General features: G+C 39.3%; 1 protein-coding gene across 4 annotated transcripts; it reads left to right on the top strand.

The window, feature by feature from the left end:
• Positions 1-3,101: 3,101 nt before the first annotated feature.
• Positions 3,102-6,062, top strand: LOC103699276 (dof zinc finger protein DOF1.4). 4 transcript variants are annotated; one of them, XM_039126060.1, is made up of 3 exons: positions 3,102-3,814; positions 4,040-5,188; positions 5,293-6,062. In XM_039126060.1, exons 1-2 carry the CDS (start codon positions 3,761-3,763, stop codon positions 5,168-5,170), a joined length of 1,185 nt encoding a protein of 394 aa, XP_038981988.1. In that variant the 5' UTR covers positions 3,102-3,760; the 3' UTR covers positions 5,171-5,188; positions 5,293-6,062. The 4 variants fall into 4 exon arrangements, with proteins under 4 accessions (XP_038981988.1, XP_008779535.2, XP_008779534.2 ...); XM_008781313.4 differs by having other exon boundaries at positions 3,103-3,814; positions 5,282-6,062; XM_008781314.4 differs by having other exon boundaries at positions 3,104-3,814; positions 5,366-6,062.
• The last annotated feature ends 9,943 nt before the right edge of the window (positions 6,063-16,005 follow it).

Here is a 16,005-nt window from a genome sequence, read left to right on the forward strand (position 1 = left end):
TTTTATGAGATCATATAAATTTATTACGTCATTTTGACTTGGAATATCATGGTAATAATTTTACCTAGTTAGTCAAGTATTTGGCATAGGAATGTATTGATGTTTTTATTTTTGGCTAGATAAAAGGGATATATTGATTGTTACAGGCATTTTAGAATTTAAAAATATAAATTAGAATAGTGGGGGTAATATGCTATTCTAACCACTATATGAGCACGTAGATGTATCATAAGAAACCAAGATTTACTTGAATTGTCTATCCATTCTCAATCAAGCAATTAGATGCAATTTGTTCATAATTGTAAATACAAGTAAAGTATAGAATTGAACTTGATAGTCATTTTACTAAAAGTTGACTCTATAACAATCAGAACCTCATCTAAAATGACTAGCCGAAGGATATTATTTAGGTCCTTTGATCCTTGTATAAATATCCAAGATCTATCTAGCATATAGCTAATGTGGGATTAAACAACCATCTGCACGGATTCTTATATATTTTTGTTCGGCCTGATTTTCGAAATATGCGGAAGACTGCCAATCTACATGCCCAAATCTTAGGGTGACAGGCTACGTCTCCGCCTGTACAATTCATTATCGGAGGATCTTCTACGTAAGTACTCGTGTACTATAACAAACCACTAAGAATCTTCTTTATTTTTTAAACATCGGAAGATATTTTACCGAACATACTCTGATAAAAAAAAATTATTTATCTTTACTATTTGAGTTCAGAGCTTGATCATAGATCAGAATTTGGATTGGCAGCACCGTGCGGCAAGAAATATATACCTAACTCCACCCACCCACTAAGAATCCAAACGAGGCGTTTCAGATGGAAGCAAAGCACTGCACAAAGACATACGACAGTACCAAGTAGCCGGACCCTGCCTGATACCAGAGCGCGTGTCAGCAACCTGATGACTCAGAAAGAATCATTTTGTACTGATGACTCAGAGAGGCAATCACCAAAGGCGATATCCTGAATAACGTACCCCCTCCAAAACCATTAATTACCATTTTTAAGAAATTAAAGCTATTACAAAGTATATATTTATATATTTTTCTCAAAATATAATGGACGTTGTTGGCAATTATTTTGAAAAATAACAAATAATAACAGAAGACGCCAACATTTTATGGTACATGTAATGTCAAGATATTTAGAGACCTGAATAAAAGATACTATTTTAACTAGACAAAGAGTATTTTTGAATAATGAATGTTTAACAACATGAAGACTAAATAACTACTGATTTCTTTTTTTCAATGGGCAGCCTTCAGATTAATGCAACTTCGTAATGACCATTGGAAAAGTTAAATCTACAGCCATGTTGAAGTGGAGCGCTATCATATGCCCTGCGAAACCATATGATTTAGATGAACTTTCCAGAATAAAAGAATGAAATATATGTTTCATGCTGGATTTATTTTTTTTTTATATAAACGGAGGCCAGCCTACATAGCTAATGGGGCAAATGGAGCTGCAGATTGGATGACTGCCTATCTGGCCAGCCATATTGTTAGTACCTTGTGGGCTGAAAATGGAGAGCTTCTCTATGCGTTCCAAAATATTCTGTTTTCTAATTTTGTTAGGTGCACTCATACTTGTCAGATATAAATCGTCCATTCTAATATAAAATAATTTATAAAATAAAAAAATAAAACAACTAAGGACTTCAAATGTCAGTATGGAAGTCGAGGTTCAGTAACCTGCATATCTTCAGCTAGAAGAAGAAGAAGAAAAGGAACGGATTGCTCCATCCAACCTAACCCGAAGTGATGGCTCCCATAAATGAATTCAAGCCAGTGGAGATGGTGAGACACCTGCAAATCAAATCAAATTCAAAATTCAAAATAGAAGACGGAGACAAGGCACCATATGGGTTTCCAAGCCCTGAGAGCGAGCAAAAGGCTCGGCGATGCAAGTTTTTCCGAGTCAACTCGTTCTTCCCACTGCATTGATCGTTCTCCCAAGTCGACTCATCCATCAAGCGACTCAGCAGCATATATATAAATACGCTATTATACTTATTTCTTGAAACGGACATTATTAATTCATTCCAAATTCCATAACTAGATCATCTAACTTTCTTGGGGGGATCACGGAGAAGCCCGTGATGGTGCGGCTTACAAGCCAGTCGTCGACGTGATATCTGTATGCGGTGCATGTCCGTCCCCACACTGGCAGGATGCCTCCAATTGTTTTAATTTGAAGCCGCCCGCATCCACACCAATTGTCTCCTTGCGGATTATGTCGAATACTTTACCCTTGCTTAATTCATACGACTGCATAGAATAACCTGGAGTGAGATCCTTGTCGTTGCCTTGTGGCCCGTGGAACATGGCCGTCGACCCGTAGTGGATAAGCTGGATTATTCTGCCCCTCTCTCTCTCTCTCTCTCGTTTGGACAACATTCTCTCGCTCTCTCGTCACGTCGTTTACCGTGCACTTAGGGGTCACTATATTTTACAATTTTCTTCCGCCTCGGCCAATCCACTGGGAATCTCCATCCACTGGTGGTGGTGGTGGGTGGTGGGTGGCGTGGTGGGCCCACGTCTCACCCCCCGGATTTGACCGGCGCGTCTCCCTGGTTTCCGTCCAATTTATTTAAAATTTTTTCTCATAAGTACTTTTCTGAGTATCCAATTTAGCATGAGTAGCTTTTTAAAATTAATATTTACATATATATTTTTATAAAATTTTATTATTATATAAATATTAATAATATAACAGTTATTTTAATAGTATCAAAAAAAATTATATTTATATTAATTAAAAATAAAATAAAAATTTTAAATTACGTTATTGTTTCTGTTTATTCATTAAAAATATTTTAATAATTTTAATTTGAAATTATTAATTTTTTAATGTTATTAGATAGTGTTGGTACGTTTGCAAAAATAAAAAAATAAAATAAATATTATATATATATATTAATTTTATGTAAAATCTAAAGTTTAGGAAGATATTAATGCAAAAAGTTCTTGATTTAAACACCCCACCCGCGGATACGATCCTGGACTAGGATTGTATTTAATAACATTTCGGTTACGGCCGGTGCGGTGGAAGAACGCAGCTCCGGCTTTGCTTTAATCGAGGGGGGAAGAATAAGTGTGGGGTATGGCAAGAGATCCCTCGAGAGACTACAAAATTCGTTTGCTCCTCTCCTCCCCCCAACGTGACTCTTTTTGCTCCTCCTCCACCTCCCACAAGAGAGAGAGAGAGAGAGAGAGAGAGAGAGCTGAGCCGCGCACATGGGAGAGCCATCGATTGTCCTGCCAAAGCAATGACACGCCTGGGCTAACGGCAAACGGAGAGAACCCCTCCTCTCCTCCTCCTCAAGCCCACATGGTGTGTGTCGTCGCTTTCGCTTGGGGCTTCTCTTTTTTTAAGGAAAGAGAGGTGCTACAGGGATGCATGTTTTAGTAGGGACACACGGCAAAGGAAAGCAGCGGCAACGATTGTTCTCCTGCGCCCGCCTCGGGTCTCGCTCCCCTCGGGATTCCCTCTACCTCTCTCCACTTATATCCAACCCCCCCGTTGCTCTCCATCCACACCCACTGCCTTCTACTACTCCATCCGTCCGTATACTCCACTTATACTCACCACTCTTCGTCTTGGCTAAGTCTGCTATCGTTGCTGGGACCCAGAGCGGCAGACTCCACCATCCGTTCGTCTCTATTATCTCTCTCTCTCTCTCTCTCTCTCTCTCAACCCACTTCTCAAGGCTGCGTCAGGGATTCCGTTCGGTAAGAAATGCTCTACAATGGAGAGAAGCTGCGCATCCCCTCGACCAACGAATGGCCACAGGTTGGCTGCGTTTCTACGAGTCCACATGTTCCATCTGTCCCTCTATCTCACCTCCTCCAAGCTCTCCTTCTCTCTCTATCCCAATCAGTCTACAGTACTACCGCTCGTTTTGTTGGCTAGCTCTTGGCACGGAACTTTCCTCTAGGTTCCATTATTCACGCCTCCCAATCCCTTCCTCCTCCACCTCCCTAATCCCAAATTTTGCTTTTGTTCCTTTCTATGCAGAACATGGGCGAGATGCTTCCCATGCCCGGAAACAACAAGAGCGAGAACAACAACAACAGCAGCAGCAGCAGAAGCAGCAGCGAGAACAACAAGAAGAACGCTTCCACCACCACCACCAGCAACAGCAATAGCAGTACCAGTACCAACAACAACATGATCCACGCTGCTGCTGCTGCTGCTGCTGCTGCTCCTCCTGGTGCAGCTAGGGTGATGGACAAGCCGGCGCAGGACCAGCAGGTTGCCCTCAAATGCCCCCGCTGCGACTCCTCCAACACCAAGTTCTGCTACTACAACAATTACAGCCTCTCCCAGCCCCGCCATTTCTGCAAGGCCTGCAAGCGCTACTGGACCCGCGGCGGCACCCTCCGTAACGTCCCGGTCGGCGGCGGCTGCCGGAAGAACAAGCGTGTCAAAAAGCCGACCTCCGCCGCCGCCGCCGCCTCCGATCCTCTCCCGTCTCCTCTCATGCCTCCAACTAGCTCGGTTCCTTCCATCTCCCTTCCAAACCCTACTTCCCATCTCGACCCTCCTATGAATCCCTTGTTCTATTCTCTCCCTACTGCAACTTCTTCTTGTTCTTCTTCCGATTTGGGACTCGCCTTTTCGGGCCTCCGGACCTCGTCGGTCCCGCACGGCATCTCCATCCCTTGCACCGGCTTTGACAGCCTGCAGCAGCCGCAGCTCGACTCGCTCGGCCTTGGATTCCCCTCGAGCCAGAGCCGGCGTGATGATGAATTCCACCTATCTCAGCTTCAGACTTCGGCTTCCGTCATGAGCGACTATCCACTCTTCGGATCCACCGCCGCCTCGCTTCTGCTTTCGAGCCTCAGGCAGCCAAAGAAGCTGGAGGACTACCAGGCCCTGATGTCCTACGAGGACCTGCACGCCGCCTCCGCGGAGGCGACTCGGAATTTGGAGGTGATCGAGGAAGTGAAGCAGGAAGGAGACTGCAATGCGATACATACCAGCAGGATAGAATGGCAAATTCCCTTCGACCATTCCTTCGATGCGATTGTCCCAGCTGCTTCTACTTCTCTCGCCGGCGATTCCTCCTTTCTTTATTGGAATTCCGCCATCGGTGCTTGGCCTGATTCTGCCAACTGTGGATCGTCGGTCGCCCCTCTGATCTAGTCCAACCCAACAGAATCAGTATTCCTCCTCCTCTTTTTGCTTCTTTCCTTCTTGCTATCTTTACTCTAGTCTCTAATTTTATCTCACTGCTATCTGTTGGGTTCGTCTTAGCGGATTTGTAGAAAGGGTACGTAGTCGGTCGTTCGTTCGTTGTTGTCTTCTCCACCCACATATATTCTACGTTCTTTGTATTAGGGGCGTCGCGGCGGCGGCGGCGGCGGCGGCGGTGCGAGTGTGGATCGGAGAGATCATGTCGGTTGCAAACGTCTCAAGCCCCGTGTTTTTTAACTTTCCCTTTTTTAAGTCCTTGTGGCGTCAAGAAGACCGTTTGCTCCGAGAGGAACCTCGGATCCATTCGGCGTAGTATCTTCTCCGTCTCCGACTTTACCGTTGGATGATTTCCTTTCGGATTGGAAAGAGAGCAGCACAAGGATGAGCAATGGAGCTGAAGCAGGAAGTTTGTTTTCATGTATGTATATAGGCATTGGCATACGTCCTCTTTTCTAATGTATTGGGTATTGAGTGGTTGGTTTTTCTTGCAAGCATACAGACAAGGGATCTTCATCTTTCTCAGACGTGTGATATTACTGCTGTAGAAGCAATTCGGAACTAATAAGTTTTTTTTTTTTTTTCATTTCTTTCTTCTTTTTTCAGCTTTTGGTTGGTTAGAAGAAAGATCTGGTAGAATAATTATCTAGAGTGGGATTTCTTTCCAATAATGTGGGTGGTGTTTGTGGCGTTCCTCTCATTGTAAGAGATGTCAGCTTCGCTTTTTCTTTTTTTTTTCCCTCATTGTACTGTTGTTGGACTGGAAGTGCTTTTTCTTTGTTTTACTGATTCATGTTAAGAAACTTGAATACTTCAAATGAACTCAGAATCTCAGGTATCTCTCCATGGATGTGTTTCCCAAGTGTGCCTGAAACTGAATCAGGATTTTTTCAGTTATCTGATTTGCTTTAGATATGCATCAAGCATTGTGCCACGTATTTTTAATACGCATTACAATAAGTTTAGCGTGTATCTATGTAGGTATGTATGTATGTATGTGTGTGTGTGTATATATATGAACCATCTTTAAATCCTTTTTCCTCTTTTCCTCCATCTTCTTTGGATATCTGGTAGCCATTGGAGCATGTAGTCTTCTGCCATGCCTGCCAAGTGGCATTATTCGTCCATCCGGTCTCTATATTTATATGGTATTTGGGTGGAAAAGATCGAAATTAAACATATACTGTGATAAGTGTAATGGAGGGGGAGTTCAAGCTCTCATGGACATTTCATAGTGCAAGCAATATGCTATCTCATGTATTAAGGTGGATGGAAAAGAAATTTTTTCTTCTATTCAAAAATTAATTGCATTCTCTTTCAATCCAAGTTGTCTTATGTACTTTTCGAAAAATATTGTCTTAATTATTTTATTCCCTTTCTAAAACATCTGATGCTTCAACATATGATTGTATTTAATTTATCCCAGTTTCAATATATCAACAATACACACTGATGCAAGGAAGCAACAACAAGTACATAGAAAACTTCTCAGTTCGTTGGCCGCTAGCCTCACTTGACTCTTACATTAGCGGTATTCTCCTAAGAAGTAATTATTCAAGCCATGTCTTTTGGCTATCATGCGTTGTATTCTTACTTCACGGGTAATGGCGGCATGTGAGTCCTTTGTGCTTGCACTGAAACGTTCATGTCTTCTCTTTTATGCCTTATTTCGTACAATGTGGCCATCAATTGGTAAGTTGCTATAATCATGAAATATGAGATTCTTTTGCATTTCAATTTCTAATTGATGTTCGATAGATATCACTACAAATCTTCCATTTTGGAAGAAACACATACCGTCAACCTGATCAGGGTTATCACGAAGTCATTTGTCTTTAAAAGTTGTGAGAGCTACTACCAGCTTCTTTTTTGGGACCCAATTGATTTGAATTGGTGTTACACATACAAATTCAATATCCAAAGATTCTTCTCCATTAATAGTAAAGTCTCTGACCCAAAATATAAATTTTAAGGGGCTAAAATGACAAAAAGATGCTTTGTTTCTTTAAACTTTAAGTGTGCATTCGTCATGTGAAAAACTATATGTTTTTATCCTCATTACATATCAACCAAGCAACCTAATTGCATACAGGATTCTTTTGTAAAGTGCAAGTTCTATGGAATGCTTCCGTTCATACACCTGTTGCACTAACAATATTGTCTCTATTTTTGATTTTTTTAAAAAAAATCTCTTTTGCAAAGGAATTATTCAGGAGATGGAAATTGTTTACTTGCTTTTACCTCATTTATCCTAAAAATGATCCATAAGGTTCATTTTGGTTTCTTAACCTCTTTGCACCTAAAGATTTTCTCATATGATAGATCTGTCTAAAGAAAATACAGTCTCCCCTAATTAATCTTCTTGTACCATATGTACGTGTTAGTATATATATAATGAAGTCATATATATATATATATATATATATATATATATATATATATATAGCCATCTTATAGATGATTTATAATTCTAGCTTCTTGTTTGAAACTATCGAGAACACTTTTTAGAAAATAATGGAGCATCTTCTCACATGAATCTTCTCACTTTAAACATGTTAATATATATTGAACTATGCAACATTTTGTAGATGATTTGGAACTCTTAGGGCCTGTCTAAAACTATATTAATGAAAGTTTTTTTAATATTTCTTTTGCTATTTATTATCGCATATGTTGCTCAACCTAGACCTCACCTTCATTCATCAAAAAGCATGAATTTTTCATTCATCTGCAAAGGTATCCACAGCTTGGGGGAAAAAGAATGCTCAGTCTTATGCCACTAACTAGATACTTAAGTTTTATGATGGTAAATGCCTATATTTTGTTTAGAGTTGGGCACTGGGCCGGGCCGCCCATGGCCTAGCACGGCTCGGCACGAAGTGGGCCGTGCCTGGCACGACCCACGTGCTACAGTACCGGGCCGTGCCTGGCACGGCCCATTAAAGGGGGCCGTGCTGAGTTGCCATTTTCTGGCCCGCGGGCCGAGCACGGCACGGCCTGCGGGCCAGCCCGGCACGGCCCATAATGGCCTGGGCCGGGCACGGCCCGCGAGCCAGCCCGGAACGGCCCATAAGGGCCTGAATCGGGCCTGGGCCTGGGCCGGGCCAGGCACGGCCCGTCTCCCTTAAAATAAATGGAAATAATTTTTTTAATAAACTAATAAATATTGAAAACTAAGGATTTATTAATATAAAGCCACCTTAATGGTGGGGGGTTTGGCATAGACCCCTACCAGTTTATTAATTTAAATCAAAATGGTACATGAAGGGAGGTTTGGACTTTGGACCTTGGTCTGACCTCCAGAATACAATAAGAAAGGAGAAAAAATAGAGATGACTCACTTTAACAATTAAAAAAATAAAAATGTACAATTATAAAAAATTAAGAAATCTTACTAATCATCAGTGATTCAGTATTCACTATTCAGTAGTGTTTGTATCATCATCATCAGAGGATGTTGTATTATGTCCACCTTTATCTTGAAATCTCGCCTCAGCATCCAACCAGTCTTTGAAGTAGAGAAGCATCTCAACCGTTTCGCCAGTCATCCTACTTCTCTTTTCGTCAAGAACACGCCGACCTGCACTAAAAGCGGATTCCGATGCTACTGTGGACATCGGCACAGCTAAAATATCGCGTGCAATTGCAGACATAACAGGATATTGATTTTTAACACTCTTCCACCAAGATAATACATCTAGACTCTCTATTTGATTTTCATCATATGCAGACTGAAGATCATTTCGTAAATAAAATTCTAGTTCACTACTTAAAGATGAAGAAGATGAAGATGAACTTGAAGCATATGTGTGTTTTCTCTATACAATGAATGAAAAAATAGATGACGAACGAGAACTACTACAAGAAGAAATAGAGCTTTGTACGGAGAATCTAGATCCACGAATTTTTTCATCATATATAGCATAAATATCATAAAGAAGTTGTTTTACCTCAATTTTAGCAGGTTCAGGATCTTGAATCATATTTTCACAGTATGCATCAAGTAAAATTAGCACGCCATTCAATTTAACTCTTGGATCAAATACAGCAGCTAAGTTATGCATAGGACATATCTTGTCCCAATACTCATTCCATTTAGATTCCATTTGTTCAATAATAGGCATTAAAACATCATCATATCTATGTTCTGCAAATTTTTGACTAATTATATATGCTTGTTGTAAAAATGAACATGAAGTTGGATAATAAATACCAGAAAGAACATTAGTAGCATTATAAAAACTAAGCAAAAAATCTTCCAAAATTTTTTCTTTATTCCAATCAGTTTCAGTCAATGTAAAGCCTAATCCACGATCATTAATATATGCACTTAATAAGTTTTTATATGGGTATGCATCATGTATCATGCTATATGTTGAGTTTCAACGAGTAATTACATCAAGTTTAAATTTTTTAAAACGTTTACCATGATTTATACATAGTTCCTTAAATTCTTGAAGTCTTGATCTTGAAGCATGAATAAAAGAAACTGCATTTCTAATTTTTGAAATCACATCTTGAATCATGCCCATGCCAGCTTGAACAGAAAGATTTAAGATATGACATGCACATCTAATATGCAATAAATTTTCATTTAACATGGGATGCAATGAGTCCTTTAATAATGTAACAGCAGAATTATTATTAGATGCATTATCAAAAGTAATAGACATAATTTTATCATTAATATTATATGAACATGCAGTTTGATAAATGACATTTGAAATTTGTTGCCCAGAATGTGAAAAATCAAAAGCACGAAAAGCAAGAATACGTTTATTTAATTGCTAATCATTATCAATATAATGAGCAGTAATGGCAATAAAACAATTACTACCTACAGATGCTGACCAAATATCAGAAGTTAATGAAATTTTTACATTTAAAGTAGAGAGTGTTTCAATTAAACTTTGTCTCATTGCTAAAAAGTTAGTCATAGCTACTCTTCTAAATGTACGTCTACTAGTTCTTTTGTAAGCAAGTTGTAGGTTTAATTGAACATATTCTTCAAAATTAAAAGATTCGCATAAACTAAAAGGTAATTCATCCTTAACTATCTATTTTACAAGTGCTTTTCTTTGATTTTCTTGATTATATGCAAAATTACCTACAAGTGATCCTCCTTATATATTAAGGGTACTTTGAGTTTGAGTATGAGAATCATGCATCCTATGACTCTCTTGATGTCTTTTTAAATGGCCTGTTCCCCCACTACTACTACAACTATAAAGTTTGGCACATTTTTTACATTTTGCTTTCTAGACTCCATCAACCATAATTCTATCAAATTCATTCCATACAGCACTAGTCCTCTTACGAGAAGAGGTTTGATCTCCACTCGGTTCACTAGTTCTAGAGGAACTAGGAACATGGGGTTGGGGATTAGTTTCTTCTCCCTCAGAAACAGGAGGAATGCCAAAATGACTTTCCTCAAAAGATGACATATCTTAATTGATGAATGCAAAAAATAAAAACTAACCACAAGGAGGAATTGAGTAGAGGGTCAGAGGGCAGAGGTAGAGCCGAGATTCTGAGCTTTCTCTTGTGCTCTCAACAGAAGTGACCTTCTCTTCTCAACAGGAACCTCCTCTTGTGTAGCACTTGAATACTTGCTAAATGCAAACTAAAAATTAAATTGCTAGAAGAACACTTTAGAAGAGAGAAATAGTAGTAGTAGAGAAGGAGAGAATAGTTGGTTTGGTGTGGTGAGAATGAGGGAGGAAAGGGTATTTATAGGACTCCAAAATTTTTTTCCCAAAATACCCCTCAAATTAGCCGTTTTTGGACGTTGAGAGGGGTATTTTGGGAAAAAACCAAAAATAGCCGTTGGAAACGGCTATTTTCTCTCCTCCATCCAGACGGGCCATGCCAGGCACGGCCCGTAACGGGTCGAGACACGGCCTGTCTCGTGCCGTGCCGAGCCCGGCCCGCCAATCCACGGGCCTGGGGCCGGGCCGGGCTTCGGTTTTTCGCCCAGTGGGCCTGGGCCGGCCCGGCCCGATGCCCATCACTAATTTTGTTATTATGTTTTATATATGACAAGTATCATCTTGAAGAACTCTATTTAGTTCTGTTGGCATGATGTTGTTGATGTTCTTGTCAATATAATTGATTTTGAATGAATTCAATATTCTATATATTGCCTTTATCACCTTTTCTTATTTATGCTTTTCTTTTTCGTTTTTTTCTCTCACTATCTGATGCTCGTTCTAATACATTTTTACCTGCTTAAGCCTTCAATCTCTCATTGTTAACTTCACTTCCTAACTCTTATACCAAAAAAAAAAAAAAAAAGAACCAGCCCTCTTTGCTTCTATTAGATGGGAAGTTTCTCAACAAAGATATTAAGCCTTTAAAGGCTATATCACTCGGTAATATTCTTTTATAGTCTAGAATTGCTGGATATGTAATACCCGTGTTTCCTCCTCATCCACAAGGCTATTGTGTCATTTGGTCAAATTTTTTGATTTAATTTCTCCACTGGATAGGTGATAGCTTACTCTACATGTAATTTTTTAGCGATTCATTGAGACATTATGACTTGAAAAAATCACCCCAAGAAAGTCATCATATCATTAAGAAGGGAGCAATTAGAATGCAACATAGCAGCTGAATGACCCTTGGAGCTACCATTTTGAGCTATATGTGGGCTGGGCCGACACGAGCGGCCTGATGGCCTAGCCAGAAAAATAGCTTGGTCCAGGCTCAGATTTACGTCTCTTCATGGGTCTCAGCACGAAATCTAAAGGAAAGAGATAACCAGCCGCGTTTAATTTGGGCCAGCCCGCACCACAAAGGAAATGTCCGGCTCCAGCGTGGTCTCGAACCAATCTCAGCTCTATCACCAGGTTTCAATGGAAATTGGGCCTAGGGAGTGGCCCAGCTTCATGCAAGATTAAGCCCACGTAGATGGTGACGCTTCTTCAACTTTCTAAGTACCCCAGTCATCAATTCGGTGCAACTCTAGCTAATAATTCTCATGGATACTCTGAAACACTGGCAGTGGCAACTTGCAACAGAGTCAAAACGATGGATTTCTTGTATCGGTCTAAAGCTAAATATGAAGCTGTTCGTTGTGTTCGGCATCCATAGAAGAGATATATATGACGCATATAAATAGTAACCACTGCAGTAGTCAACATACAAGACAGGGATATGGTCCGCCCGTGTTCAACTCCCTCTCGCTGTGTTAACTGCTTCAAAATTGAACATAAATAACTACGTCCAAAGTAGGAGTAGCTCAATGCATTAGGAGACCTAAGATGGACTCAAAGGCCATTTGGAAGCCTCAATGCATAAATAAGGAGAAAAAAAATAATTTTTTTAGGTAAGAAATACGTCCTAACATAAATGCATTTGGAGCCCTCAATGCATTTACAGCTATAAAGATACGTTTGGATGCTCACCTTGGAACTCATTATAATAAATGCATTTGGGGGCTGGGATCTCAGGCAACCGCCTCAGTTGTTTAAGAATTAAGCCGGCCTTAGTCCAAAGTAGGACCATGCAATCAATAAGAGATTAAAATTACTCATCAATGCATCCCAGTGCAAGCACTCTACCGTACTTGTAATAATCTAATATATGCAGTTCCGAGTTAACTATAGATTTGCTCCAGTTAACTAGATTTGCTCCATGCCGAGCAATGGAGATTTGTTCCATGCCGAGATAGGGCTATGAAGTATTGTAATCATATATTTATGGTCGATCCTTGTTCCTTTAAGGCTACATCTAACATTATTTCAAGCTTTCTAATTTTTTTTTTGAAAAGCTTTTTTCACTAAATAATCTTGCATCTTTCTCCTGCATTATCAAGCCAGTGTCTCTCTCTAGTGGCACTCTCTGACTTGTAACTTTGATGTTATCATGAAATGCAATGACCTATTCCCACCAAAAATCGTCCTCTTCTTATTTCACGACTTTCCATGCCTTTTTTTCTTGAAAATGTTGTTCTATATCACCAAATGAAATGACCTATTTCCTTGCTCTTGCTCCCTCTACATCCCCTTCCTCTCCTCTCTATCGCAATCCCTAGCCTCTCTGGTCCTTGTCCTCGGCCTTCACCCTGTTCCCATTCTCCCCCTCCCTCTCCTTCCAGCCCTCCGCGTTCTCTACCATCTTCGCTTTCTTGGGAAGAATAGCAAATCCTAGACTGAGAAGAGGAGGATTTGGGTGTAAAACCATAGCAACTGGGGGAAGGGGCCAAGCGGGCGGGCACGGGAAGAGACCGCGAAGGGCCAAGCCGTAGATCGTCAAAATGCATCGACGTCCATGCCGGGCCAGGTTTACGGCCACACCCGGGCCTGGCCGGGAACGGCATTCGAGTCGTAGGCTCGAGCTCGCTCTCACTCAGGCTTTCAGCCGAGTCTCAATTTTTATTTTTCAAAAAATATTAAAAATATTTTAAAAACTAAAAATATTAAATATAAATAACTAAATATTATCAACAATCTACATTATCTGATGCGGACATCAGTGCCGGGTCAGCCAGCACTCGAGTCTACGATCGCCACAGGTCTAGCCAGTTCAAAGGGTCCAGCCCGCTTGACTTTATTTTGGATTAATTTTATGTTATTTCATTTTATTTTATTTTAGGGGCTTGTTCGCATATTGTCATTTAAGAATTTTTATGAGATTGTTTTATTTGTAGGGGTCTTTTTATTATTTTGTGACTCTATATATATATATATATATATATGAGTCCATGCACTTGCTTAGGGTTATTGAATGGTTGAATGAAATTATGATTCCCTTTCTTTTTAGCTCTGGCATATGAAATCCTGAGTGGGGCTAGGTGCGAAGCCTAGTTCTCTTCCTCTTGTCCTCCTCTCCTCTTCTTCCTTCTTCTCCTTCTTTTCTCTTCTCTGCGTTGTCCTGCATCAATTTGCCTATTATCTCATTAAATTTAAATATCAATAACAATTATCAAAAGGCTTAGTTTCTATGCCTGGCCCACCTCGACAAGCTTAAACTTTTGGCCTGTGCCCGCTCAAAAGGCTTCAGGTTTGAGCAAGCTGGGTGGACAATCGGGCCCGCGGATAAATCTTGTAGGTATAACCAACCCAAGCCTATCTTTCACTCTGTGGAAACAAAATCTCATATATGAAGTATATCCAATTTTTTTCAGTTCTAAACCAACAATGGACATAACCAATCTTTGCGTATTTGAGCACATATGCATATTTCACACTTAGTAATTATTGTAAATCAGTAGATTGCTACTACATACATTGCACTAGTGCATTTGGAGTGAATTTTATAGGAGAAATTAAATTTATATTTCATTATTCAATATTACATTTACTTTCTTGTAGAGTTTAATTTAAATATAAATTTGTAATATCATAGATTTAATCAGCAGTATATTATGCTCACCATGACTTTAAAGCAATAAACTAGCATATAACCAGTGTGATACATAGGATAATTTTCTTTTTATCAACATACTAACCCTAAAATATTATTTTCTACTAATTGCAGTGTTACTTAAAAAATAGTATATTTTTGTTAGTTTTAAATAAAATATAATTAGGTTAATATGTTATTATTAAACATTATTAATCTTTAAAATATTATTATTATTACTGAACATATTATTTTTATTAAAATACAATTAGTACTATTAATATCATTAATTTTACTGTCTTTACTAAAGTATTATTAGTTTTAATTAATAAATAGTTGCAAAAAACCATTTAAAGAGAGGAGATTAATTATTTTCTTTCTATTTTTTATTTAGATCTTTTTAAGATACGGAAAAGGATCTCTTCCTTTAAAACAAGGGTTCTTTTCCATTTTGGTAGACTGTTGTCTTTAGACGGTCCATATTCCTTTAGAATAAAATAGTTTCGTAAATAAACTGACTTCGAGAGGCCATTAGACCGCCAAGCATGTTGGTTAAGATCGAGAAGCTTCCCTTCTATCAATTATTTTCTTCTTTGTCTATTTATTTTTCTGATTGATCTCATTGCTCGAGTTTGCTGCTATTTATGCCTCTAAAAAAATTTAATGGTGAACGAGATATTCTGCAAACATACAGCCTCTATTTTAATATATATATATATATATATATATATATATATACCTCTATTTTAATATATATATATGTATATATATATATATATATATATATATATATATATATAGAGAGAGAGAGAGAGAGAGAGAGAGAGAGAGAGAGAGAGAGAGAGAGAGGTCCAACTTAAAAATTATATATATTTTGCATGATTTCACACCCCTACGTCATGCCCGCGCCTAACATCCTACTTTCCTTGATACGAGTGGAACGGTTTAAGCAAACCAATGACTGATGACCAAATGGGAACGGAGTACTAGCTTCCGGAGTCCTAACCATACCTCTCTCCCATTCATTCTCCAGGTTTCGCATCTGTCTTTGACTCGAGAAACGATAACTTTGTTCTTCCCACTATAAATAAAAACTTAGAATCTGCTTGGATAACTCAGCTGGATTGAGATACATTTAATGTTGGATTCGTGGATTAGACAATTTATTTGGATATGACTCGTACCAATCCAATATCTATTGGCTTGAATCCTTCGGATGGTAAAAAAACAAAAAGAAATCTTCGTAGTTTTTTTTTCTTCTGCAAGATCTGCTCTCCCTGTGCCCCTCTCTCTCCCTCTCCTCCATTCCCGCAGTTCTGCTGCAGGAATACGAACGGAGACTTTAAAATTTATAATTTCCTTTCACCCCAACTCTGCGCCGGCCTTTCTCTGTGTGTGGGGCCACAACAAGTAAAACACAGCAGTAGTGCGGCGGTCGGAGA

This window comes from Phoenix dactylifera, chromosome 4 (genome assembly GCF_009389715.1).
Source record: "Phoenix dactylifera cultivar Barhee BC4 chromosome 4, palm_55x_up_171113_PBpolish2nd_filt_p, whole genome shotgun sequence".
Lineage (NCBI taxonomy): Eukaryota > Viridiplantae > Streptophyta > Magnoliopsida > Arecales > Arecaceae > Phoenix > Phoenix dactylifera.

Coding starts and splice junctions, on each gene's coding strand:
- LOC103699276 (XM_039126060.1), top strand. CDS start 3,761: ATGCTCTACAATGGAGAGAAGCTGCGCATCCCCTCGACCAACGAATGG. Junction 3,815..4,039: donor CGACCAACGAATGGCCACAG/GTTGGCTGCGTT, acceptor CTTTCTATGCAG/AACATGGGCGAGATGCTTCC.